Here is a 27512-nt window from a genome sequence, read left to right on the forward strand (position 1 = left end):
GCCTTTACCATTGTTTTCCAAAACCATGTTCTTCTGAACATGGCTCTGACTGAAGGCTGTAATTGCAGCACTTGGGCCTCTAATTTCATTTGTGAAAAGTGTTCACCCACAGGTGATATGGTGCTTTGTCTTATTATTTTCCTGTGTGCAATTCATTCGAGAGCATAGCGACTGTGTGTTTAGTTTCACCTACATAGTTGTTTATGGAGCACTTAGTGCACTGGATGAGGTAAATAGAATTAGTACCACCGTATTTGTCAATCTCAGGCATTGCTTTTTAGAGTACTGTATACTGAATTTTTGCCTATATGCCATAGCTTGCTTTGCAGTAAAAAATTTTTTATCCCTCTTTGTTAAGAAAACACACATCCACATCTTACTTTGTTTTTCCATCTAATGAGGGCTGTGTAGCTCCTGAATCAGAGCTTTTTCTATAGAGCAATGGAGGTTTTCCCTCCTTCCCTTCATGTTCAGTCTGAGCATACTGCCTCTAAAGATGAGTAGAATGTCCAAAGCTTGTTTTGGATTTACAAATTATTCCATTTTAAGCTTGGAGGTAAAGGCCTCCATGAATCTTAATTGTCCTTGGATTTTTTGCAGGCTTGTTTTGGGGTCAATTCCAAGTTAACAAAACCTCTGCATCCAATTAGCATACAACACAAAGGAAATAGATCACTCCAAGGTGGATTTTTCTATCAGCTGAATTCACAACCAAATGAAGAGAAGACTGGAAATGTACTGTTTCTAACCTGACTTTTGGAATTTTTCAGGATGTTAGCAGGAATCCTGGCAAAAACCGCAAATGTAAGCCTCCCAGACAGAGAAATAACTGACATGCTATGAACACAACCTACTCCCCCCTAGGATGGACTGCATATTACAGCCCAAACCATGGCATATTTCAGAAAAAACACCTCTGCTGCAAAATATCATTTTAAAACATGCTATTTCTGTAGTGTCACGTTATTGTGAAAAAATCTTCAGCTGTAGTAACCTCACGTACAGAGAAATTTCTCACAAAACTTTAAAGCCTTGGAGTGCAGGTACTAATTTGAATGGGATGGTTCCTCTCACTTAAATGGGAAGCAACTAGGACACCTGCATGCATTGTTAACTAGATGTCCTTGAAGGTAAAATAGTCATTGTAGGGCAGCAGGGATGATTTCACCATGTAATTCTTAACACTCATGTAAGTAGCACAGCTCAATTTGCCACACATCATACAAGCACACGGTGTTGAATAAATTGCACTTTTGTTTATTTTAAAGTTTTGCTTGTATTGCACATTCGATCCTCTCTCTAGGTATTAAAATAGTGGCAGCTGCTGTTACCTGCGAGAGGTAAAGCATTTAGCAAGATGCATCATATCTGCACTGAAGGATGTAAAACACTTTCTATTATCATAAATCCAATCTGGAGAGACCACACAATAGATTTCCAAACAGCTGCTTTACGAAGTGGACATTCTAATAAAGATGCAGCCAAATAGTACATAGTTTGGGGCAGTTGCTTGAGGCTACTCTGAGAAGAATGGTTAATAGAGCCCTTGCTTTGTAATTATAATTAGAACTCCTCAATATAGAACTTTGATTTTTATCCTCTCAATCTGACCATCTGCTCTGATTTAACTTCACTCTTCCTTTGAGAGAAGTAGCCATTTCTATCCTTTCCATGTCAATTCAGAAGTGAACAAGACCAGTAAATCAGCCAGAACTACCAGCACCTATGTGCTGGAATAAAACTATGAGCAATAAAGACTGCCAGTCAAACTGTCAGTGTATAAATAAGAGTGGATTTGGAACCTGGCTGACAGTCATTTACGGTCAGGAACAAAATCCAGATAAACGTAGCCATCTACCACAAACTAATATTGATAAAGCGCTTTGAAATCTTCCTATGAGGTGCAACAAAAAGCACAATATTACAAAATCAAATTTTAAAAATAAAATCAAAGTAGGAATAAAAATGGACTGAAAAAAGAAATTATAAAAATAAACTATTGGTAATAAATGTATCAAGATTTTAACAAGCTCTTCTATAGTCCCAGTGGTCTGGATCATCATAATATCGAACACCGTTTCCTCTTTTTTCGGCGCTTAGCTTTTTTCATGGCATTCAATGCAATATTTGTTGCTTCTTTAAAAACATTCTCTATGTTTTCTCGACACTTGGCTGAGCACTCCAAATAAGCTTGTGCCTTCATCTGCTGACAAGTTGCTTCACCCTAGAAGAAAGGAAGGTAACAAACGTAAGTGTTCTTGGAATTACAGAGGGAAGAAGTGAATAATTCTGAAGATATCTTTATACAATGGGGTCAGGCAAAAGAAGGCAGATGCTTTTGTTTGTAGAGTTAAAGAATAAGTAGTAGTAGTCCTAAGCACTACTGTAAAACACATATTTTAATAATAAATTAATAGGCTCCATTTATAGAACAACTTTATTGATTTTTTTTAAAAGATTAATCTAAAAGCCAGTTTGGAAGTGCAATGCAATGGAGATTTCTTGGTTGCCTACCTTGTTGTGTGTTAAAGCCCAACTTTTTTAAAGTTTAGGCTCTAAATAGAACCTCCAAAACCCCAACTTGAATGCTTAAATTAGCAATAAGGTGTGTATCCAGTCTGTCAGGACCCATATTTGAAAATTGGGCCTACAGTACAATCAAATTGACCCAAGCGCAATTTTACATAAAATTTCTCCACTTTCAGATGTCAGCAGGCTCCAGAGGTGGAGGGATCAGTGTTTGAATCCCAAACTCAGTTCTTAGCATTAGAAATATCTTGTGTTGCATGAGTGGCCCCTTCTGCTTGAGCCAGGAACAGAGTGGATGAGTTTCAGAAGACGACTCAACCAAAAGGATGGGTCAGTTTTAGGTAGGGTACTCAATGAGGAGGAAATGGAGCATAAGAGACAAGAAATCCTGAAGCACACTGCCCCCAAAAGAAGCTTCTTACTAACAGATAGCCATAAGAATTCTGTATATTATTTACGTTTCTACAATACAAACTGCTGGTATATGCCTGTTATCCATTTGGTGATTGACCTCTATCTGGAAATGTATACTGTATCTATATGTCAGAGGAGTCTGAAGAATCCACTCAAAGCTGGGACTGAAGCCAGGGTATTTAGGGACCAAAGCAGCAGTTCCATATCTTGAGCTGAAGGAAGATCTCCTCCATAGGAAAGTTTTAGTTTGCCACATTGTTGTAAAGGGTCTGAAAAGTTTGTGAACTAGGGACTTGTCTTCACTACCAGGATAAGTTGACCTAAGTTACACTACTCCAGCTACGTGAATAATCTAGCTGGAGTCTATATAGCTTAGGTCGATTTATCCCGGTGTCTTCGCTGCGCTGCATTGACGGGAGACGCTCTCCCATCGACTTATTTTAATCTTCTTGGGAAGCTGGAGTACCAGGTCAACCGGAGAGCGCTCTGTATCCTGCTAAAATCGACCCCTGCTGCATCGATTGCAGGAGCGTTGATCTCCCTGGAGTGCAGACCCGCACTCAGTCCTTTTAAGCCATGCTGATAGATTTTCTTAGAAAGGAGCTTTCATAAATGTCTACACTTTCTTGTGGGAATAACCGTATCAAGGCTCCTGGCAGCACCTGAGCTGAAGTAAATAATAAAATATTATATGCCTGACATTGGTGAAGAGAGTCGCTAAGTGCAATGGAGGCAGTATGCAGAATTTCACAAGATGATAAACATTTTCGTTTCTGACTGACTGGAAAGAACACCGTAATTTCTGACACCGATGCAGCAATAGTTCCTTTTTTTAATATTGCAAAATTTTGGTACACCTCAAGCTGTTGCCCAAACTTGTATACAGAATACTCAAATTTTGCTGCTGTCTTCGTGACCTGTAGCAGGAGGGATGACAGTCGTTATAGGAAAGAACAGGGAAGCAGCAGACCTAGGTTCTAGTTTCATTTCTGTAGATGCTTCCTGTGTGACAAGAAATCAGTCACTCCACCACTGACTAATCATCCCCATCTGTAAAGTGGGGATAGAGATACTTGCCTACATAACATGGGTGTTGTGAGGCTTGGTTAATGTTTGTAAAGTGGTGCTTGAATGGTAAATTTTGCATCAATAAGCAACAGTAACCTTTGAGGTGAGATGCTCCTTTCTGTGTCAAGATTTTCATGGCAGTGCTTACTATTCATGAGTAATAATACCATATTATAGGAAATGTACCTATTGCTCGTGCAAAGGACAGAACTCTTAAATGCAATCCTCTTTACCTGGTTATATGTGATTGGTTCCTGCTCAGAAGACATGAGCTTACGTAAATGTTCTTTGTCCTTTCGAAGGTCTGTTTTGCAGCCGATAAGTATTAGAGGGACTCCCCGGCAGAAGTGACTTACTTCAGGATACCACTGATGGTGGAAAATGAAACATTTAGGTAAGCTTTTAAAAAAAAAAAAAAATCAAAATGACGATGCCTAGGAGCAAAATCAGCATTCAATTTACAACAAAACTGTAGAAAGTATCCAGTGCTAGGAACAGGGTAGGATATTATTTAAGTGAGTATTTATAGATATACCGCAACCTGACCTGTAAATATGTGGGGCCCCTCCTTTCCTTAAAGTACTCAGAGGTAAATTATGCTCTGCTCATGGAGGGTTAACTCTGCATGGGACTTCCTATATCTCAGCGGTTCTCAAACCGTGGGCCGCTTGCAGCCCAATCAGCACACAGCTGCAGCCCATGTGACATCCTCAAGGCCATACAGGTAGTATTGGATGCAGCCCACAGAACACACTGGTAAATAGGTTGATTGAAAACCATTGCTATATCTCCTACATTGTGTTTTAAGACATGAGCGAAGATTGAGATAGAGAGCAGTTTGGAAAAGCTGGCAGTTTCTTTAGGACATGAACTTGCATTCCTTGCACACCCAAAATTTCTATCCTGGGCAACGAAATGTTGCTATTGACTTCAAGAAAGCAGGATTAGCCCCATAACGAGCATGCTTTCAATAAAATAGCCAATTGAAGTAATTTTTTTTTTTTTTTTTTTGGGCTGAGCAGCTGCCGCATCTAGACAGTATCAGAGGGGTAGCCGTGTTAGTCTGAATCTGTAAAAAACAGAGGGTCCTGTGGCACCTTTGAGACTAACAGAAGTATTGGGAGCATAAGCTTTCGTGGGTAAAAACCTCACTTCTTCAGATGCAAGAAGTGAGGTTCTTACCCACGAAAGCTTATGCTCCCAATACTTCTGTTAGTCTCAAAGGTGCCCCAGGACCCTCTGTTGCATCTAGACAGATTATTTATATAATGAAAGCACCTAAAACCCCCAATCAACATCAGGTACTGTATAATCATATAGGTAAGATATGGTCCCTGCCCCCCAAAGAGCTCACTTACACTAGTGTAAATCCAGAATAAATCCTCTAAAGTCAGGTACAAGATCAGAATCCAGACCAGTCGTACTTAGTTTCATTTATCTGGTTTTAGTCTTAAGCTTTCACTTTGGAGCATCACAAAGACTGAACAGAAATACTAAATTCAAAGATATAAAGAGGTGCCTACCTCTGTCTCCCCTATACTTAATACCATACATCACTAACTTTAGAATCAAATTCACCTCCATTACACTCAAATCTAGTGTTATCTCACTGTTGTTGATTTCAGAATTGCTTAGAAAACAGACTAAAAAATTCCAAACCCTTTAAGAGAGTGAAGGGCTAGCCCATCATATATTCTGAAACACGTGGAGTGTATGTTACTTAGGGTACGTCTATACTTCCTTCCTGGTCCGGATGTAAGCGATCGATCTTCTGGGATCGATTTATCGCATCTTGTCTAGATGCGATAAATGGATCCCGGAAGTGCTTGCCGTCGACGCCGGTACTCCAGCTCAGCGAGAGGAGTACCGGCGTCGACGGCAAGCACTTCCGGGATCGACGGGGGAGCCTGACTGCCGCATCTGGACCCGTGGTAAGTTCGGACTAAGGTACTTCGAATGCTGTTAATAACGTAGCTGAATTTGCGTTCCTTAGTCCGAAGTGGGGGGTTAGTGGGGACCAGGCCTCAGAAAGATTAGAGGGACACTGACAGCTATTATACTGAGGCTTTTTTTTTTTTTGCTTTACTCTTCAATGTTTAATACCATCTTAAAAAATTTTGAAAATAAGAATTTTGTTCTAATTTATACAGACTGGCAGCAAGAATAGCTGCGCACACTGACAGTGTTGATAAAGAGTCAATAGAGTGAAAACCAAGAGTGTGGAACACTTCTTATTTTTTACAGAGTTTATAAAAAAATTTTTTTAAGGCAGTGATGGAACTGTGGATTTTAACTAACAAAGATTTATGATCCAGAGGACATTCTCCATCAGAGTACAACCACTTTCACGTGCTGTAGGTCACATTTTGAGCCTTAAGTGTGCAGTAGTCTCCCTTTAGATGTTTCAGCCTAAAGATCTGTAATCAATCACAGAACTGAAACTAAGTTATAGTAAATTTCTCTTAGTAACTCGAGCAAGGGGATTGACCTTGAACTTTCTGCCTTCTGGATCTGGGGTCCCAGTCAACCTTGCAGCAGGGGGTCACAAATAGGATGACTTGTTGTTAAAAGCCAGGTGTAAGAGTTCTTTGGGGCAAATAACAATAGAACAAAAATATATGAATAAAAAGAGAGGGAGAGAAGACAAGCTTCATATGAGGTACTCCTGGAGAATTAGATCTTGCTCTTCTGATTTCTCTGTATTTTTTTTTATATTGTATTGAAACTAAGAGGGCCCTAAACCCAATTCTGAAATCTGAACACCCATAAATGTTGGAGAAACTCTTATCCAGATCTCAGAACTGTGTCTCAGGCCCATTGCTAGATGTGTGGTGATAACTAATAAATGCACTGTTCATTTATCTTAGGGAGTGGGGCTGCTAAAATCAGGTTGTTACAAAATCAGTCATTCTCACCCATATAGCATAGTAAATTTAACATGAATGAGCCAAGTAATTATGAGGTCTCTTACCTTAATTAAAACGTTATCATAGCTAGTAGGGTTCATAACATCATAACAAATTAAGACCATGTTTGTATTCTGGTATGAAAGTGGTCGTAGCCGATCATAATCCTCCTGCCCTGAAACATGGGGAAAAAAGTGATAATGCTTTGGATAAAAAACCTCATTCTTTATAATATTACAATGCAGATATTTTAAAATGCATTCCCATTGCCCACAGTATGTCTTGTCTTAAAAACAGTAATGACAGACTGTAAACATTTTTAATAAATCATTGGCCTTAATAGGATGAGTTCCTTGTTTGAAAATGTATAAGAAAATATGTTTAAGAGAATCAACTTGATAGTAAAAAGGTCTATAAACATTGAATCCTTGTGAAATCTCAGTATGAAGCAAATGGATTTTTTTTGTCTAAATGTTCAATATTTTGCAACTTGGTACTAAGCAGGACACAAAGCCATATGGTGCAGGATCTGAAACATGAAGGCTGGATTGTCATTCACTAGCAGAGACAAATGCAGGAGTCTAGACTGGAAGCTTATTACTGATTAAAAACCTGTGGAATTGGCAAGGGTCTTATTGACATACAGGGTTCAATGGGCAGGAAGCATGCCTACTTTTTGCCAGATGTGAATGCAGCATAATAAAAAGGCTTAAATAACAAATGCCCCTCTCTTACCGACGTCAGTGAATGGAGCGAGGTAATGAGCATGACAACTGCCACCCCTCAGATGGATTGCCATCCATTAGTGAGCACGTAGCCTCACCAAACTACACCGCGCAGCACGCCCAATTCTAAAGAGTACAACTACCAGCTGCTAGCTGATTTTACAAGATACACAGCAACATGAGCCAGTCTTAACTGATCTATGAAATGAGCCTTAAGAGCTGCTGATGCCACCTGGAAATGTTTGTAAAAATTTCCTTTTAGGAATAATTTGACATGTGGGGAATTCATTTTACTATTCACACATTCACATGAGAAAACTGGTCTGCTTATTTCCCTGTATTTATGACATACCAATCACCTTCAAACCAGAGCATTGTGATGTCACACTGAGCAAGCGTCTGGAGGTGGCCAATCGGCACCAGAGGCAGTTGAACTAAGAAATCAAAGATCCTGTTTCATCAAAGGCCAATAGTTCAATAGGATGTTTTTCAAAGTTTTCCAGAAGGCACCAGCGGATGTTTAAGAAGACAGTGAAGACTCTGATGACCACTTGAGAGCTGACCCATGTGTCAGGTATGTCAGCAGGAAGTTTTTGACTTTCCAAGAAGTGAGTCAGGGATGCCAATCCTTTTTGCATTATTATTTTCATATAGTTACTGAGCACCATGTGTGCCTGATACTATACAAAAACACAGAGGCAATTCCTGCCCAAAGGCAATCACAAATAAAATCTTTGCATCAGCATTACATAGAGCGTACCCCTCTGCTAACCATTATTTCAACATACTTTCTAATATACAGCTGTTGTATCATGGTATTCAACACAAAGCCCTACACTACTTATTGTACTCAAAATGCTTGACTCCAAAGTATGGTGCTATCAGGAAGGGCATGGATACAGAAAGAACAATATTGCTACAGAGCATTCAAATCTTTCACCTGAATATTTAACCCCTGCTGGTAACAGGATTTCCAACTATTTGCATAAAGGGATGGTGGGGGGTTAGGACCCAATTCTACATGGTGCCAAGAGCCCTTAATTTCAGTGGAGTTAAAAGCATTTAGTATTTCAGAGGAGACGCTCCAAAACAGTGCAGAATTGGGTCCTTAAACTTTTAATCCCAGAATAAGACAATTAAGGAATGTATTGTGCTCTGCAGTGTTTATATAACATGCAACAACTGTATTTCTAATCCTTCTCATTTTCTGAAATCCACCTCGTTGTTTGCACCAGATTTACCACTTTTTTTGGGGGGAGGGGGAGTGTAATATAATGCTTTGCTTAGGTGATCATCTAAAGTTGTATTAAATTTCAGGAGAAAAAAAATGAGAAGGAAATTAGTTGTAAAGCAATATGGCTGGGATGTGTGTGTTTGTACACGTGCTTCTTTCACTCACGTTTATTACTCTTAGCCTGCACAAAGGCAACTTTATGAAATCAAGCTATCCTCTAGCAGCCAGTTATAAAATTACCCACAGTAACCACTCCAGCCTCTCAACTCATTTGCTGCTACTTTGCCATAACATTTGTGATTGGTGAAGCAGATTGATGGATGTTCCATTTTACAAAGTCATGATGACCTGCCCAAGTTGGAACAGAGCAAAAACACTTAGTCTGATGAACATGCCAGGGATCTCAAAAGAGCTGCTTTTGATGGTGTAAATGAAACTGATGTGCCATAACGAGAAACGGAACAGATAGATATGACATCACAGGGCTTCATCTTCACAGTCAAAGTTGAGGGTGGGTTGAGAAGAACCAGGTATTTATTTTTAATTGTAGACTAAGATAACCAGATAAAGACATGAGGAAACGTAGATTTACACAGGCTTAACATGTTTTTTCTTATGTATTTTATACACCTCAGGAATGGCAAATACAGAGCATAGCAAAAGCTAAAATACACACACCATAATGGGAAGGCTAGAAAGGACATGGTTTATGGAAATAGAACATGATCTGATTCCAGAGAGTGCTTATTTGTTTTTCTTCAACTCTGCCAAAATTAACAGCTACAGAGTTGTTCTTAACAATAGTTGTGTTATAACTTTAGCAGGCTGAAACTCATCTTAAACAACATTGGAAGAAGGACACTTTCAAGTTCTCTGTTGCAAATATAGATACTTTAGCACTTATGTTGTGGTAGATATATATATAGAATAGTGCAATAGGAAATGTTTGCCCGTATGTGAAATCCTATTGTCTGAGCTATTGTGCTTTCTCTTTTTTGTAAAAAGCAAAATAACAAAACCTGTGTGAAAGAAGGAATGATGGAACGAAGGGTTTGTTTATACTGTATTCGCATAGACATACCCGAGCTAGCTTTAATCAAGCTAGGTTGAAGCTGTAACAGTGAGTGCTTCCGCACAGAGTAGCCCTGTAAACAATTGCCCAGGGTTCTCAGTGGGCTTGTACAGGTTTAGCTTTGGTATGTCTACTCAAGCTGTAATCACACCCTATGAGTAGAGTATACACATGCACCAAATGTTTTAGCGTTTAATTGCCATAAAGAAGTTGGAGGAGGAGGGGAGAGATGTGCATATTGTAACTAAGCTGCTGGATGACTTCCATCCCCAGCTCCCAGAACAAGTGTGAGGGAAAGGGTTGGGCCACAGCCCTCTGGGAGGGGCAGCAACCCAAATCAATATCTAGCTAATAGAGGGCACCATGTTACCCAGAGTGACCAATCAAAAGAACTACATCAGAAGGCAGAGGGGATCAGGCTCAGGAAAGATCCTTTGTGTGCAGCAGGTTGACGGCAGCAACCTGAAAGCTGGCTGCAGAAGGGATCCATGCCAACACCTCACTGGCATCACCAATTGAGATACCTCGGTTTAGTGCAAGGGTCAGCAGCCTTTCAGAAGTGGTGGGCCGAGTCTTCATTTATTCACTCTGATGTAAGGTTTTGCGTGCCAGTAATACATTTTAACGTTTTTAGAAGGTCTCTTTCTATAAGTCTATAATATACAACTAAACTATTGTTGTATGTAAAGTAAATAAGGTTTTTAAAATGTTTAAGAAGTTTAATTTAAAATTAAAATGCAGGGCCCCCTGGACCAGTGCCAGGACCCAGGTAGTGTGAGTGCCACTGAAAATCAGATCGCGTGCCGCCTTTGGCACACGTGCCATAGGTTACCTACCCCTGGGTTAGTGATTACATCATCAGACCCCTTGGTGCTGCAAGGCCCAGTAATTCCATATTTGAAAGCTTTTGTCAGACACCAATATGACTTCAGGATGCAAACATTTTTTAAATATTATGGAAATGTTAATTAACCAAAACAAAAAAACCTCCTCTGACATTTTAGGAACAGGAAAAGGACATCCAACTAAACCAATTTGCTTCATCCAACTCTGGATGGCAGATTCCATTTTCCTAGTCAATCCCCTTTCATTCCTTGGTCCTCCTACCGAGATGGTCAACACAAGGGCTAATTAAAGGTCAGTTGTGGTGGTGGTCTGTGTAATATGGACAACTGTCTTCTAGGAAGTGGAGTAAAATCTCTTAATTTAGGCCAATGAATAATAATCAGATGATTGTAAATTTCAACCTGTTTGCAATGCCCCAGGTTTGACAGGAAGCTATTACATTACATAACATTTTGAGAGACCAGCCCGTGGTGCCTTAATTAATCTGGGTCCAGTTAGATCCAAAAACTAAGCTATACATGCCTTTCTTCTTGCCCTCAAACACAGTGATGAGAATTGTCAAAATGGCAGACGCATCAAATTCTCATCATCCTGTCACACACACAAAAATCCAAAACCTTATCAAAGACTTGTCCTTTCACAGCTTTCACCATTGCATCCGGATGATGACATGCAAGAACAGTAGTGTGAGAACACCCTTTTCTCAGTAAGGTTACTCAGGCTGTGGTCAGAATTTTTCTTCATTGTGGCTTTAAAACAAAAATTCTGCAAGATGAGATAAAACAAACTTGCAGGACTGAACAGAAGGGGCCACTTAGCTCAGACAAAACCTTTGATTACTTGTGTTCAGTCTCAGTTTTAATTCTTCTCTCGTTGTGTTGTCAAAATTGGTGTATGAAAATTCCATTAAGGTTCTTTTATATATATTTTTTTCTTTCAAAATTTTCAATCATTCTCTTCCCACAGTACACCTCTACCTTGATATAACGCTGTCCTTGGGAGCCAAAAAATCTTACCACGTTATAGGTGAAACCGCGTTATATCGAACTTGCATTGATTCGCCGGAGTGTGCAGCCCCGCCCCACCCCCCCGGAGTGCTGCTTTACTGCGTTATATCCGAATTCGTGTTATATTGGGTCGCGTTATATCTGGATAGAGGTGTATTGTAAAATAATTGCTATTTAGCATTAATTTCCTGCATCTTTGTGCCTTTAAGAAGCTGCCTGCACAGTGCTTCACTTGGTACAGCTAATTTCACATGAGATGCTTAATTCCTTACCAAAGACCCCATGCTCGCTCCTTTGCCTGAAATGGCAACTAGCCCATGATGTCACAACTTGGCCTTAAGAACAGGTGGGGCTTCAGTGTGATGGGGGACAGGAAGAGAGGAGGAAATTAAGCCATGAGTTGCACTCTCTCCAGTCTCGCTGCCAGAAGGGAAAATTGGGCTAGTTTGAGTTTCTCAGCCTGCATGAGGCCCTAAGCAGCTTGGATTGCTTGCATAGACTACCCACCCTGCATTCTACATGGGGACATAATTAAAATTCTCTCTTGCATCCAAGATCCTTGGGAACATATCATGATACTTTCAATCAGCTTAATGACCATTGTGCTTTGTTATAGTTATTCAGTAGGTTCCTACAAATGAACTATTTCTCTATTCTATAACATGCTGTCCATGCAAAGAGGACCAACACCTAAGAATTCTTAGACCATGTCTCAAAGAACATGACTTTAAAGGAAGGCATTAAACTCCTGTAACAGACACAATTATACAATAGCCTACCCACAACAGATGTTTCTTCCTACCCCCTGTCAATTCATGTCTAGATTCTGTCCTGAAGCATGAAAGCTTACATTGCTTATAAATTATAATCTTAGCTGGTGTTACTGTAACTTATTTAAATAAATAGGATTCTCTTTTAATCTAAGCTCATTTCTTCATTAATTTCTTGTCGCAGTGAGTTTCATGAATTAATTACATGTCTGATAAAATATTTTTGTTTATCAGTTTTAAATGTATTGCTTGTGTACTTCATAATAATGTTGAAAAAATGCAAGCCATCAGTATAATGGACTTTTATACTTATTTTTAGATTTTTCCAAATATTTTAATTATTTACTTCTAGAATATATTCTCTGGATAGAAAAGGTCCCATGGAACTACAATTGACAGACAAGGGAAAAATATTTATTTAAAGCTAAATGTCAATGGCATCCTATGAACTGACCAGCAAGAGTGCTCCTCTCTCTGGGTATGTCTACATCAGGGGTAGGCAACCTATGGCACGTGTGCCAAAGGCAGCACGCGAGCTGATTTTCAGTGGCACTCACACTGTCCAGGTCCTGGCCACCGGTCCGGGGGGCTCTGCATTTTAATTTAATTTTAAATTACCGTATTTTCCGGCGTATAAGACGACTGGGCGTATAAGACGACCCCCAACTTTTCCAGTTAAAATATAGAGTTTGGGATATACTCGCCGTATAAGACTACCCCTCTTCCAACGCACACCAAAAAAAAATTAAAAAAACATCAGATTTGATTTCAATATGGTAATTTTAATTCAAATGCTTATGACATGCAGGTACTTAGCAGAAAAATGTTGGACATTTGTATACTGTACTGTATGTACTGGTGCTATACTGTATGAACAGGTACAGATACTGGTGCTGTACTGTATGTGGTACCCAGTATACAACAACCAGCCAATCACGGCAAGCGATGTACCTTACCGGCGATTGGCTGGTTGTTGTATACAAAGCCTGCTTGGATTGGTCAGCTCTCCCTGCCTGCCCAGCCCTCCCTGTCTCCAAGACTATCAGAGCGGTAGCGCAAACACGCCTCTTTCACCCGTCTGGCCCGCCCTTGTATCCTATTACCTCCTTCTCTGCCTCTCAGATCTCGCACATGCGCGCCTGCGCCACTTCACTGCAGTCCTCAGGAGCGAGATCTGAGAGGCAGAGAAGGAGGTACGGTAATAGGATACAAGGGCGGGCCAGACGGGTGAAAGAGGCGTGTTTTTCTGGGCACAGCGCCGCTCTCTCTCTTTTTTCCATACCCCGGGCGTCCCGGACGCCTGCAGCTTGCTCCGCCCTTCACTTACACCTTCCCGGTGAGGCACCCCCTCACCTCGTCATCGGGCGGGGATGTGGCCGCAGCCATTTTTGAGCTCCCCCCACCATATGCGGCGACCGCAGATTCTCCAGTCCGGCTCGGAAGTTTCAGCACCCGCCCTATAAGACGACACCCGGCGTATAAGACGACCCCCGACTTTTGAGAAGATTTTCCTGGGTTAAAAAGTAGTCTTATACGCCAGAAAATACAGTAAGCTTCTTAAACATTTTAAAAACCTTATTTACTTTACATACAATAGCTTAGTTATATATTATAGACTTATAGAAAGAGACCTTCTAAAAACATTAAAATGTATTACTGGCACACGAAACCTTAAATTAGAGTGAATAAATGAAGACTCAGCACACCACTTCTGAAAGGTTGACGACCCCTGGTCTACATAGCAGTTGAAGATGGGACTGCAGCATGGGTAGGCACAAATGTGCTAGCTTTAATTTAGCTAGCATGACTAAAAATATCAGTGAAGATGGGGCTGCATGGGCTGTACAAGCTCACCTGGGACTCTGGGTACACACTTGCATTGCAAGCACATGCCACCATGTCTTCACTGCTATATTTAGCTGTGGTCGCTAGATTAAAGCAGGTACAGATATGCCTATCTGAGCTGCAATCTCACCTCTGAATGCAATGCCTAATTTGAGGCAGCATGGTGGCATGACCTGTGAAGTGGTATGCAAGATCCTAACTACATGAAGATTGAAAATAATCTCCTTTCCAGCCTGGCAGCTGGTGGCAATTGATAGTGCTACGAAGGGTATATTTCCTCTTAAAATGAACATTTCAATCACATAACTGAGAACCCCTATAGTTAAAGAAAAATTCTGAATTATCTTTTGTTTAGTCTGTGGTATGTTAGCTAAGGCTATACTTTCAGAACTCAGTTTAGAAAACTTGGGGAAATTTACTTTCTTCCTGGCAGAAATGAATCAAAAGTTAAATATGACCATATTAACAGCCTTACATTTTTTCCCAGGAGGGCCCTGTGAGTCACCTTGTTACCCCCCGGCTCCCGTATGAGGGAGTCTTGTGCTTGGCTGGGTGTCAGCTCCCTAAGTCCACCAGACTGTGAGCCAATCAAACAATCTCCTCTTGCAGTCCTACCCTTTACTTTGTCTTGCAGATTAACAACATGTGCCCCCCAGGCCCTTTGAAGCATTCCCCTGTGATATCCAGCCCCTGACACTGGTTACTCACAGAACTACCAAGTCCACTGTTCCAAAGGAACAATATACACAGCAGCTTGTATGATCCAGCTCAGGATTTAGATATACCGATAGTAAAAACAAAATAAAGTTTTTATCATTAAAGACTAAAGATAGTGAGTAAGGATATTGGAAACAAATGGTTACATATAAAACAAAATCATAACATGCTTTCTAGAGACTAAACTTCATTAGCAAGGACATTCATCTGAGGGTTAAGTTTCTCACCCCCAAAATATTTTACAGCATCTTCAACCAAGGTTGGCTGAGATCCCATGTTCATGAATGTAAATGCAGTGCCCATTTACTTCCTAGATGTAGGATAATGGGGTGTCTTTTTTGCCTCATAAATATGCCCCCAAAGTTCATTGGCTTTGTACACAGCCAGGATAACCACCTGAGACTTATTTTTCCTGTGTGCTGCTTCCCTGTTGACTTCAGATCTCCTTGATAACTTGACTTGGTATGTAAATGGACATCCATTGTGTTAGCTCACAATGTTTAATTTACATCCTAACACATTTCTTACCTCCTGTCCGGAGGAAACTCTGTTTTCACTTCTGCCTTGATACAGACTTTAAAAACATAGTTTCAGTATATATACATATCTCCTTACATAGCATCTGTACATATATTTCACAATGATATTGATGACCAGTGTGACCCTGCTTTTCATTTAAGAACTAGAATGTACATGCCAGAATCATGGTATGCATCCGAAGAAGTGGGCTGTAGTCCACGAAAGCTTATGCTCTAATAAATTTGTTAGTCTCTAAGGTGCCACAAGTACTCCTGTTCTTTATGCCAGAATCAAGATATTCTTGTAACCCTGTTGCCAGTTGCCATTAAGGGGTTCTTGGGTCACACACGCACTTTTCTAAACTCCTCATCAGAAGGTTTTGGATCTTAGTGGCAACCATCTTTGTGGTCATGTAGGACTGGAAGGACTCCAGCTAGAGATTGTCAATGTCCCTTTTAATCAGCCACAGTGAGCAGTATGTGGGACAAAAGGCATTACCTCCCCTCCCATGCGTCCCTCCGGAACGGAATATGCTCTTACCTAACCTCCTGAGATGGCAGTGGAGGGAGAGACCAGCACCAGAAATTAAACCCAGATCTCCTGAATTACAACATAAAGCATCATCACCAGTGAATTGCAATTCTTTACATGCTAAATGAAAGGAGTTAATTTACCTCTCAATTCCTTTATCTCACTTTACAGTGAGGCATTTTAATTGAATAAGCAGATGCAACATGTATTTGCAGGCAAAACAATGTATTGCAAACTCTTTGTGGGTTGCAGCACACAGACCAGCAACTTCCTGCTACAGCAAGAGATGTTTCTGATAAGGAAGATTATAGAGAAAGTAGCACACAATAATACAAAAGATCTACTATGAAAAATTCTTATTCTATCCACTTTTATTCCAATTCATGATTTCCAGTTGTTGCTAAACTGACCATATATAATGAAAACTTTTCCCCCTAATTTGAATTAAACCTGTGAAATATATTAAAATTCTCCTCCATTTTTATTTTTAATATTTCTCCATAGTCTCCTTGTTCATGTCCTCACAAAGTGGGAGGGAATGGCTTAGAGACCTAGACATCAGGTTTCAAATACAGAGTCCTTGAAACTACAGGCTTAACACATGGCAGCGCCAACTCATCCCTTCATCCTACTGAGGTAATATATTGAGTTATATAAATTTTAATATGTGGGGGTGTCTTGGACAAGACCTTAAACAACTTTGAAGTCCTGTTTGCTCTGTGTGGATACTGAAGACCCAAGAGCACTTTCTTGAAGAAATGAGATTTGACTCCGCATCCCATGCCAAAGTTTCCCCTCTGACACTGTTGTCAGGTGTGCCAGTTGGTTGAAGCCCTTCACCCCAGAGATGGCTGCATTTCTGTGGTACTGTAGACTTATAGTTTGTGAAATGTTCTGGGATCCTCCAGAATGAAAAGCACTACAGAAATGTAAACTCTTATTAGAGTTTCTTTCTAGTTTTGCATATAGGTCACTATTCTGTACTTGACAAAATAGCTTCCGGAACTTGATCTCCTGTTGTTTATATATGAAGAATGAAAGAGAAATGTCCAAAACTACCTCGATATTTATGTAATAACTTTCTTAGAGACCCAAAGATTTGTTTCACTGGAAACAATTTCAATTGTTTTGTGTTTAGATTACTGGGGGATGAAACAGCTCCAACATGTTTTAAAGTATTACTTGAACTGATCAGTTTATCTTCCTTTTCACTGAGCTGATCAGAAATCTCATACTACAATCCTATTACAGTTTGCAATATTAAGGTTTCAGACTTTATTTTCTTGTCAACAGAAGAATCTGGGGGATCTTGGGCTTATAAATGTCATATACTTGTAACTATATTATTGTTTTCGGTCAAGATTTTCCATGACCTTAGTAAGTTTATTTTACAAGAATCACATTTTAAACAATGTTCTTTTGTCTTCAGATAAGTTATACTAGTTTTATAACACGTACTATGCTTTTGCAATGAGCACCTCACCCTCCCTGATTGAACTAACCTCATTATCTCCATACTGATTTATACCTGCCTCTGGAAATTTCCATTACTTGCGTCTGATGAAGTGGGCACTGACCCACGAAAGCTTATGCTCCAATACTTCTGTTAGTCTTAAAAGTGCCACAGGACCCTCTGTTGCTTTTTACAGATTCAGACTAACACGGCTACCCCTCTGATACTTGACACCCACTAGTTGACAACCTCAGCTTTAAGTTTCAACTGCTTCCCTGGTGACAAAAATGTTAACTATATACACAATGGGGCCTTTAACTTGTTTGGACTTCTATGTTCTATTGCAATAAAAATGTGAAATATAGTAATAGTACATTTTCAGAAATGTTTCTATTAGTACAGAACATAAAATAGTTACCAGTTGCTTTATTACAATTTTAATAGAAATGGAAAATTTGCCTCAAATGTTTTAAATATTAATAAAATTCATTCTTCATGCCTTTTATATATCAGCACTTCCATTTTCTCATGGACTCATATTCTGAACAAACCCTGGTTTGACATCAGAAGAATAATTTAGTAATCACTGATATTCTTTATGTCACAGCTATATGAGCTAAATAGGGGAAAAAAACAAGAATGTATACATTTGCGTATGTAAACCTCAAGTGGCATTAATTCAATCTACTGCTAGTCAAATCTGGTGATTGATACTGTTCAATCAGTAATTGAAAGGGCTTTCCAGCTGGCTTTGAGGCAGTCAGAGAGAAAGCATGATCCAATGATTAGGTCAAATTCCTATGTGACCTTGGGCAAGTCACTTGACCCAGATCCACAAAGGTACTTAGGCTCCTCAAGTCAATTGATTTATGAAAGTTTGGCGCCTAAATATCTTTCAGGATCCAGGCCTTAGTCTCTCTCTGTTTTATCTCCACTTTACAGATGGGGAAATGAAAGTACTTCCCTGCCTCACAGGGGTGTTCTGTGGAAAAATGCATTAAAAATGGTGAGAAACTCAGATACTATTGTAACAATGGCCATATAAGTAGATAAAATAATTTAACTGCTGCTATGATTTAAAGCATCTATGATGCTCCCCAGGACACCTAGGGTTGCAAGGCACCTCACTACCACCTGCCCTAGGGGTGAGGCAGTGCTGTGGATCAGCTCCTTGAAGCCACCAGGCTCTGGCAACATGAGCACTGCCTTCCAGGCCTCCGCAGGCCTTGCTCTCTCCATGCAGGACAGTGATAGGCACACACCAACCGCGGAGACCTCCAAATGTTCCCCGTAGAGTTCAGCTCTTTTTCCACTGAACACTCACAGAATTACCAGGCCTGCTGTTCCCAAAGAAACAGTACACACCACTTGTAAGATTCAGCTCAGGATCATTTTGCTTTACACCCCAGTACTTGGATATATTTATAGTGAAAACAATAAGTTTATTACCAAAGAACAGAGTTCAAGTGATAGTGAGTAAGAATAATGGAAACAAATGGTTATATATATATATATATATATATATATATATATAAAATCTCTCACAACACTCTTTCTAGAGACTAAACTTAACTAACAAGTTTATCACTTGTCTAAAGAAGCTTATCTCAACCAAAGTTCTCTCCAGTGTTTTCAACCAAGCCTGGCAACCCCTCACCAAGGAAACTCATTGTCCTTCCTAGGCGAAGGATGCCAGGATGTCTTCTTTGTCCCCCAAATGTACTAGAGCTAACCATTCATGTGCACATCAAACTAGGGTCATCTCCCATCCCCACTCCTTACTTCCTCTGGTTATTTTTCTCTCTTTGAAGCTTTCACAATCCTTCCTTAGCATTTGGTTCAGACCAGTGGGAGGAGCCCCACTGGGAATGATACAACACATAATTTACATGTAAACAGACACCTAGATAAACGTATCTTGTCTGACAGAAAACCTGTTTTTCACCATTGCTGATGACCGGTCCTTACGCATAACTCTTAACATAATTTTCAGCGTACATACGTAACTTCTTACACAACATTCATGTGTGCGTTTTGCAATGATACTGATGACCACTGTAATACTGGGATTTTTCTGAGACCTCACATGACACTCTTTGGTGAACCAGAATGTATACACCAGACCCAGGAGATTCCTGTAGTTCCTATTCACGCCCCTGTGTGTCCCTTGCAAGTTGGCACTAAGAGGTTCCTGGGTCACAGCATCTGAAACAACTGAGTAACTTCATTGGCTCTGGGCACTATAAAATATATTGTACTAAATTTGCAAAAGTGGGCATCAACTCGAGATACCTTACCATGCCGAAGATATACGGAGCATCTTCCCTTTGAAAATTAGGCCCCTGAATCATAAAAATGTAGGGTTGAGAGGGACCTTGAGAGGTCATCTTGTCCATTCCCTGGTGCTGAGGCTGGACCTAGTATACCTAGACCATAGCTGACAGGTGTTTGTCCAACCTGTTCTTAAAAACCTCCAACGAGGAGGATTCCATAACCTCCCTTGTAAGCCTGTTCCAGTGCTTAACTATCCTTATTAGGAAAAACTTTCTAACTGTATCTAACTTAAATCTCCCTTGTTACAGGTTCAGCTGATTACTTCTTGGGCTAATATCATTCCGGATATGGAGAACAATTGATCACTGTCCTCTTTTAACAGCCCTTAACATATTTGAAGACTGCTATCAGGTCCCCCCTCAGCCTTCTTTTCTCAAGACTAAATATGCCCAGTTTTTTTAAACTTTCCTCATAGGTTAGCTTTTCTAAAACATTTATTGTTTTTGTTGCTCCCCTCTGGACTCTCTCCAATTTGTCCACATCTTTTCTAAAGTGTGGCACCCAGAACTGGACACAGTACTCCAGCTGAGGCCTCACCAGCGCTGAGTGATCGGGACTATTACCTTATAACACTCCTGTTATTACATCCCACAATGATAGTAGCTCTTTTTGCAACTGCATCACATTGTTGACTCATTCAGTTTGTGATCCACTATGACCCCCAAATCCTTTTACTGCCTAGCTGGTTATTCCTCATTTTATAGTTGTGTGTGTGATTTTTTTCTTCCAAAGTGTCATGCTTTGCACTTGTCTTTATTGAATTTCAGCTTGATGATTTCAGACCTATTCTCCATTTTGTCAAGGTCATTTTGAATTCTAATCCTGTCCTCCAAACTGCTAGCAACACCTCCCAGTTTATGCCATCTGCAAATTTTATAAGCATGTTCTCCACTCCATTATCCAAGTCAATAATGAAAATATTGAATAGTACTGGACCCAAGACAGACTCCTGCAGGATCCCACTAGATATGCCCCCCCAATTTGATGGTGAATCATTGATAACTAATCTTTGAATAGGGTCTTTCAACCAGATTTGCACCCACTTTACAGTAATTTCATCTAGACCATATTTCCCTAGTTTGCTCATGATAAGATCATGTGGGACTTTATTTTTTAGTAGTAGTAGTACTATTTGTACTATGGTAGTGCCTAGGGGCCCCAGTAATAGACCAGGCCCCATAGTGATTGGTGCAATAAGGTGTCTCATGATGGGTACTGAAAAATTGAGGCACCAAAAATCATTAGACACTTTTGGAAATGTAGGCCATTATGCTAGTGGAAACAGGGTCACCTAGTCAGATGGCTGCATAACTCATCTTTAAAAAAAATTAAATAAAACCCCAAACATTTCAGCTAATCAGAAATTTATTAATAAACTGCAGCCAATATAATGTGCTTTTAAGATAGTTACTTTTATGACAAAACTGGTCTCCATTAGGCTATAGCACACACTAGGGCTTTTCTAGACCAACGGGAATGCAGTAATTCAATAATGCTACCATACATAACTGCCACATTAGTGCGTTAACATTCATCTGACAAAGTGATTTAATATACCTAAGTCATGTGATATGATAGAAATAAAGTCATTGTACTGGAACATTGATCCTGTAACAACATCTCGTGTCCTGAAAATGAATTCCTCAGCACTTATGTAGCAGGACAAACCCTATCCTTTGATAGTGTTCTGTTCCAGTTAAATGCTCTCTTAAGCCCACTTCTAAAATAATAATATAATAATATGGAGATATACCTATCTCATAGTACTGGAAGGGACCCCAAAAGGTCATTGAGTCCAGCCCCCTGCCTTCATTAGCAGGACCAAGTACTGATTTTGCCCCAGATCCCTAAGTGGCCCCCTCACGGATTGAACTCACAACCCTGGGTTTAGCAAGCCAATGCTCAAACCACTGAGCTATCCCTCCCCCCATAATACTGCACCATTAAGATTTACAAGAAAGAACACACAATTCTTGGCCCTAATCCTGCAACCAAAGAAGTCAATGGGAGTTTAGCCCATTGGCGCACGTTTGGACCTTAGAAGATGTACTCATATTATAAACTCTTACTCTGAGTAAACTACCAACTTCAGAAAAAGGTGAATTTAAGAGGATCTATTCTTTACAGTGTGAACCCAGTCCAACACTGAGATCTGCTAGTGTGGACCCAAACCACCAAAAAAGGCCCCGTTGACTTTAATGAGACTCCATATTGGGATAAGGATCCACACTAGCAGATCGCAGTAAAGAATTGGGACCTATGGTTGAAACTGTGCTAGCAACAATCATAGTTTTAATCACAGTGTTTTGTGGGCATGGCCACATAGTCCATAAGAAACTGGAATGGTCTCACAAGACAAGTGGTAGAAAACACATCACTGAGTCATTTAAAATTAGACTTGACAAAACCCTAGAAAACTGTCTAATAGATAAAACCCTGCACTGACAGAGGACAGTCAATATGACCGAGCAAGTTTACAAAAAATAAGTGACACAGTATTTGCACCCCAAAATTCTACATTAACAAGTTCCAGACATTGGTTATGCATAGTAGATTTTACACCGTTCTTTCCTGAACTTAAAAAAACCCCTCCAAACTAGTGTATGGTAGGATCCAAATTATCTGTATCACTGGATTCAAGAGCAAGTGTGTCAAAAAAAATAGGGAGACATACCGGCAATTTATTAGGAAAATGTGGGTAATCAAGATCCTACTGTACTGGACAAAAGGTTCACCGCAAAGATCATTTAATATAAAAAATAGTGCTGAAAGATGATTACTTGATGTCCTACAATGGATTTAAAAGGCCAACTGTATTTTTTTAAATATAAAAATTAAAAAATTGCTTAATCAGTCAAATTCAGCTGTAAGTTAAACTGATGTAAATTTGGAGTAACTGCACTGCATTCATAGATTTATAGATTCCACAACCAGAAGGGACTCTGGATCATCTAGGCTGACTTCAAATATAATACAGGCCATAGAACTTCCCCAAAATAATTCCTAGAGCATACCTTTTAGAAAAACATCCAATCCAAAATTGTCAGTGGTGGTAAACCTACTACAACCTTTGGTAAATTGTTCCAGTGGTTAATTACTCTCACCTTTAAAAATGTAAGCCTTATTTGCACTCTGAGTTTGTCTCGGTTCAACTTCCAGACAGTATCGTGTTATACAGTTCTTTGCTAGATTAAAGAGCCCATTATGAACTATTTATTGCCCATGTAGCTACTTATAGACAGTAACCAGGTCACCCCTTAACCTTCTCTTTGTTAAACTAAATAGATTGAGCTCCTTGAGGCTATCACTATAAGGCATGTTTTCTAATCTTTTAATCATTTTTGTGGCTCTTCTCTGAACCCTCTCCAATTTATCAACATCCTTCTTGAATTGTGGACACCAGAACAGGACACAGTATTCCAGCAGTGGATGCACCAGCGCCAAATACAGAGGTAAAATATCCTCTCTAGTCCTACTTGAGATTTTCCTGTTTACGCACACCAGGACTGCATTAGCTCTTTTGGCCACAGGGTCATGTTTTGGACACACTGGAAGCTTGAGGTCAGCAGATTATTTCTCACGACACCCAAATCTTTTTCAGAGGCACTGCTTCCCAGGATAGAGTCTCCTATTATGTGTGTGGCCTGCATTCCTATAAGTGTGGCCTGTATTCTTTGTTCCTAGATGTAAACGTTTGCTTGCACCCAGTTTACCAAGCAATCCAGATCGCTCTGAATCAGTGACCTGTCCTCTTAATTATTTACCAAATAGAATTGCTCCTGGTTCAAACTGGTGTAACAGAGCAGAATTTGAAACAGTGTATCTTAATGTTAGGGTTCTCTTTTGGAACACAGTTGGACAATTGAAAGTCATTGCTATAGAAACTATAATGAACATAAAAAGAACAGGAGTACTTGTGGCACCTTAGAGACTAACAAATTAGATGCATCCGAAGAAGTGGGCTGTAGTCCACGAAAGCTTATGCTCTAATAAATTTGTTAGTCTCTAAGGTGCCACAAGTACTCCTGTTCTTTTTGCGGATACAGACTAACACGGCTGCTACTCTGAAACCTATAATGAACATAGTTGAACACAAACCATTCCATTCATCCCTGGGAAGAAACCATAAAAACTGTCAATGTTCTAACATACATTTAGCATTGTGGGCTTTCTATTTTGAACACTAACAGGCTTTTTTCAAAAATCCCTTTTGCTGTTTTGATCACACATGGTGGGAGATTAAAGTATTTTCCTGGTTGATTACATTACATTTTGCTTCTGGGCACTTGATTTTTAATACCTTCAAGATATGCATGCTATTTGGTGACTTTCTTAATAGTCTTCACTATTAAGAACAAAGCCGTGACTAAAACTGTAAATTCATTAGGACTAGTGACGTTCTTCTCACTGGCAGTCACATAGACATGACTAAATTGATAATAGAAGTTGTTTTATTCTTTAAGGGTTCTGTGTGTTTTGACCTCTTGTAGTTTTAACTCTAACATAACCAATAAAAATACCTTAACTGAAAGCAAAAAGAAAATTTGCTTGGTTTTACAATCTTTCCAATATCAGCCTGCTGTACATCCAAAAGAGAACAAGAACAATCTAGTTTGGTGAATGTCTAGTATTTTGCTGGTAAAAGGGGTCACATAAATAACATCCCCTCAAATGTCTGAAATATTAAAGAATAGTTGATATATCAAATAAAAAAGCACAATCAACTAAATAATTTCTGTAGTGCAAAAATTGATCTGCTGCATTGCTATTAATAGCACAAAAAACTTTCAGCCAGCTTCCTACTTGCCTAAGGTCAGTCCCCCTGTGTAATCCCTTACCAGGTGCTGCAGAAAAATTGGCTGTGCTGGTCTACTTATTTATTTTTCAAATAAGCAAGATTTTGTTCAAAGTGATTTACCTGCAGTGTCATACAAATTCAGAATTACTTCTTTATTGCCAACGGTAATACTGGTGGTATACTTCTCAAATACAGAAGGTGCATATTTCTGTCAAAAAAAGGAAATACAACTCTAGTTAAATGATAACACTATTTTGCAGTTCAGTAATCCCTTCCCTTCAGGGATCTCAAAGCACTTTATAAGCATGAATGAATTAAGCCTTACAGGAACTCTGGTAGCCAGATATTATCCCCATTTTACTGATGGGGAAGGTGAAGCAGACAGGTTAAAATGACTTGTCCACTTTCAGGTGGCAAAGAGCAGAAGGGCTAGAAACAGCACTGACATCTCCTGTAGGCTATGTTCCCATATATTTGGTGTATGTACTCTAACAACAAGTTTTAATTCTCTGAAATGCAATTATACAAAGAGAAAGGAATGATTCAGCTGTTACAGGTTTCAAGCTTTATTTGAACCTCACCACCAATATTCTAGGTACAGCTGTTTTCTGAGCCGGATACCCGGTATTCTCCCTCCTAAACCTTTTGTGTTACCAGAAAGCCCCAACCATATCTTCACATTACAGGTTTCAATACAGAGACTTCTCTGAAAATAAGGCTGTTTACAAATGCCTAGAGGAAAAGTCATTCTTGAACTTAAAAAAATGAAGGCACAACGGGCAAGATAAGGGTCTAAAACCAACTCTCAAATTTACTCAGAAGAGCTCAGCCACCGCCTGGCAGTTGCTTCTCTCAGGCAGGTACAAACCAGTCGCCTGCACATCCTGCCACGACTTGGTTTAGCGATGAGTTGAACAGCCTCCAGAAAGCCCCCACCCCGCTTCCTGGAAACCCCCTTCGCCCCATGACAAACCTTCCCAGCCTGCTGCTAGCGCCAGCAGCACGCACCTCTGCCTCGTCTAGTGCGGAGCCCGGCGCGGCCCGGCACCTGCTGTCGCTCTTGCAGCTCTGGCCAGCGAGGAACAACTTCTAGGGCATGAATGTCCCCTCACCTCGCTGGCCTCCGGGAAAGAGCTCAGCAAATGAACCCCGGGGGGGGGGGGGGGGGGAGCCCGGCCCGGCTGCTCGGGGCAGCCCAGCGCCCAGGGGCGGGCTAGGCTCGTCCTCTTTGGGGTAATCCTGGTGGAGGTGGGCAGAGGGGGCTCCTGGAGATGCCAGCGGGCTGCCCCCTGCTGGGGCGGGAGGGCTGCCGGGCAGGGGCGCCTCAGGGAGGGGCAGGATGGGGGTCAGGCCCCCGGCACTCACCTCCGGGAAGGCTCCCTTCGCGTACACCATGAGCAGAGACGTTTTCCCGCAGCCTCCATCCCCCACGATCACGATCTTCAGCTCCTTCTTGCCGGAGGGGGCGGGCGGGCTCTCGCTCTTCTTGGGGTCCCCGGGCTCCCCGCCGGGGACGGACCCGTTCGGCACCGCCATGGGCGGGGGGATGCTCCCGGCTCTAGAGCAGCAGCCGCCCTGCGGGAGCAGGCGGCATCTCTGTCAGCTCGGCTCCCTGTGCGGCCGGGGGTCGCTGCTCTCCGGGCTGAGGAGGGCGGGGAAGGGGCCGAGCTGCCCCGCTCCCGGCTCCGTCGGGGATTGGCTGAGGGGAACACGCTCGGCTCGAGCCGCCTGCGCCAGCCGCAGCAGCCCCGGCTCGGCTCGGCTCCGCTCCCCGGAGGTGCCCCACACACCGCAAAGCCGGACCCCGCCCCGCGGTGGCGCCATTGCCCGTAAACCCGGCTCCGCCTCACGGCCCGTAGGCAGACGTCGCTACGGGAGCCTTCAGTGCAGCCACTGAGACCCCCCCACACACACACACACACCCTCACACAGGGGCCCCATGGGCACTGAGACCCCCCCACACACACACACACCCTCACACAGGGGCCCCATGGGCACTGAGACACCCCCCGCTCCCCCCACACAGATCCTCCTACACCCAGGGGCCCTAGGGAACTGAGACCCCCCCCTACACCCAGGGGCCCTATGGGAACTGAGACCCCCCCCCACACACACACACCCTCACACATGGGCCCCATGGGCATTGAGACACCCCCCCACCCACAGATCCTCCTACACCCAGGGGCCCTAGGGAACTGAGACCCCCCTTACATCCAGGGGCCCTATGGGAACTGAGACCTCCCCCCCCCACACACACACACACAAGGGCCCTATAGGAACTGAGAACCCCCCCTATACCCAGGGGCCCTAGGGAACTGAGACCCCTTTACACACACAAGAGGGTGAATTAAGACACCCCCCCCCCATGGATTTCTATCTGGAAACCTTCATGCAGACCCCTCACATTGCACTGAGATCAACCCCATTTATATAGGAATCTCCAGCGCACGACAGCCTTGTACACAGGTACTTCTTACACCCAGAAGCCCCTGGTGAATTGAGAAGCCCCTTGTCAGATTTCCATCCCTTTACAGGAGCTCCTTTGCACTGTTTCTAAGCCCTGCCCTCCCCCTAACTGTTCTGGCATCTTCACCTTTTCTCAAGAGCATTTCCTTGGGCTTTAAACATGTATTTTATTTGTTTAAAGTCTCTGGCAGCTGCAGGAAACGCTTGTTGGAGGAGTAACATGGTTTTTACTCTCCAGAAATAAAAGCAGCCAAAAATATATCTGACACACCCAGTAC

The 27512-nt window shown here is 41.3% G+C and overlaps 1 protein-coding gene across 2 annotated transcripts; it reads right to left on the bottom strand.

Annotated features, from left to right (window-relative positions):
• Window positions 1-1236: 1236 nt before the first annotated feature.
• Window positions 1237-26661, bottom strand: RHOF (ras homolog family member F, filopodia associated). Of its 2 annotated transcripts, XM_065568119.1 has the most exons (5): window positions 26134-26638; window positions 24889-24976; window positions 6983-7092; window positions 4245-4379; window positions 1237-2224 (listed from the first exon to the last, which is right to left on the bottom strand). In XM_065568119.1, exons 1-5 carry the CDS (start codon window positions 26302-26304, stop codon window positions 2060-2062), a joined length of 669 nt encoding a protein of 222 aa, XP_065424191.1. In that variant the 5' UTR covers window positions 26305-26638; the 3' UTR covers window positions 1237-2059. The 2 variants fall into 2 exon arrangements, with proteins under 2 accessions (XP_065424191.1, XP_065424190.1); XM_065568118.1 differs by lacking the exon at window positions 1237-2224 and having other exon boundaries at window positions 2237-4379; window positions 26134-26661.
• Window positions 26662-27512: the final 851 nt, after the last annotated feature.

Source organism: Chrysemys picta, chromosome 15 (assembly GCF_011386835.1).
Source record: "Chrysemys picta bellii isolate R12L10 chromosome 15, ASM1138683v2, whole genome shotgun sequence".
Classification (NCBI taxonomy): Eukaryota; Metazoa; Chordata; order Testudines; family Emydidae; genus Chrysemys; species Chrysemys picta.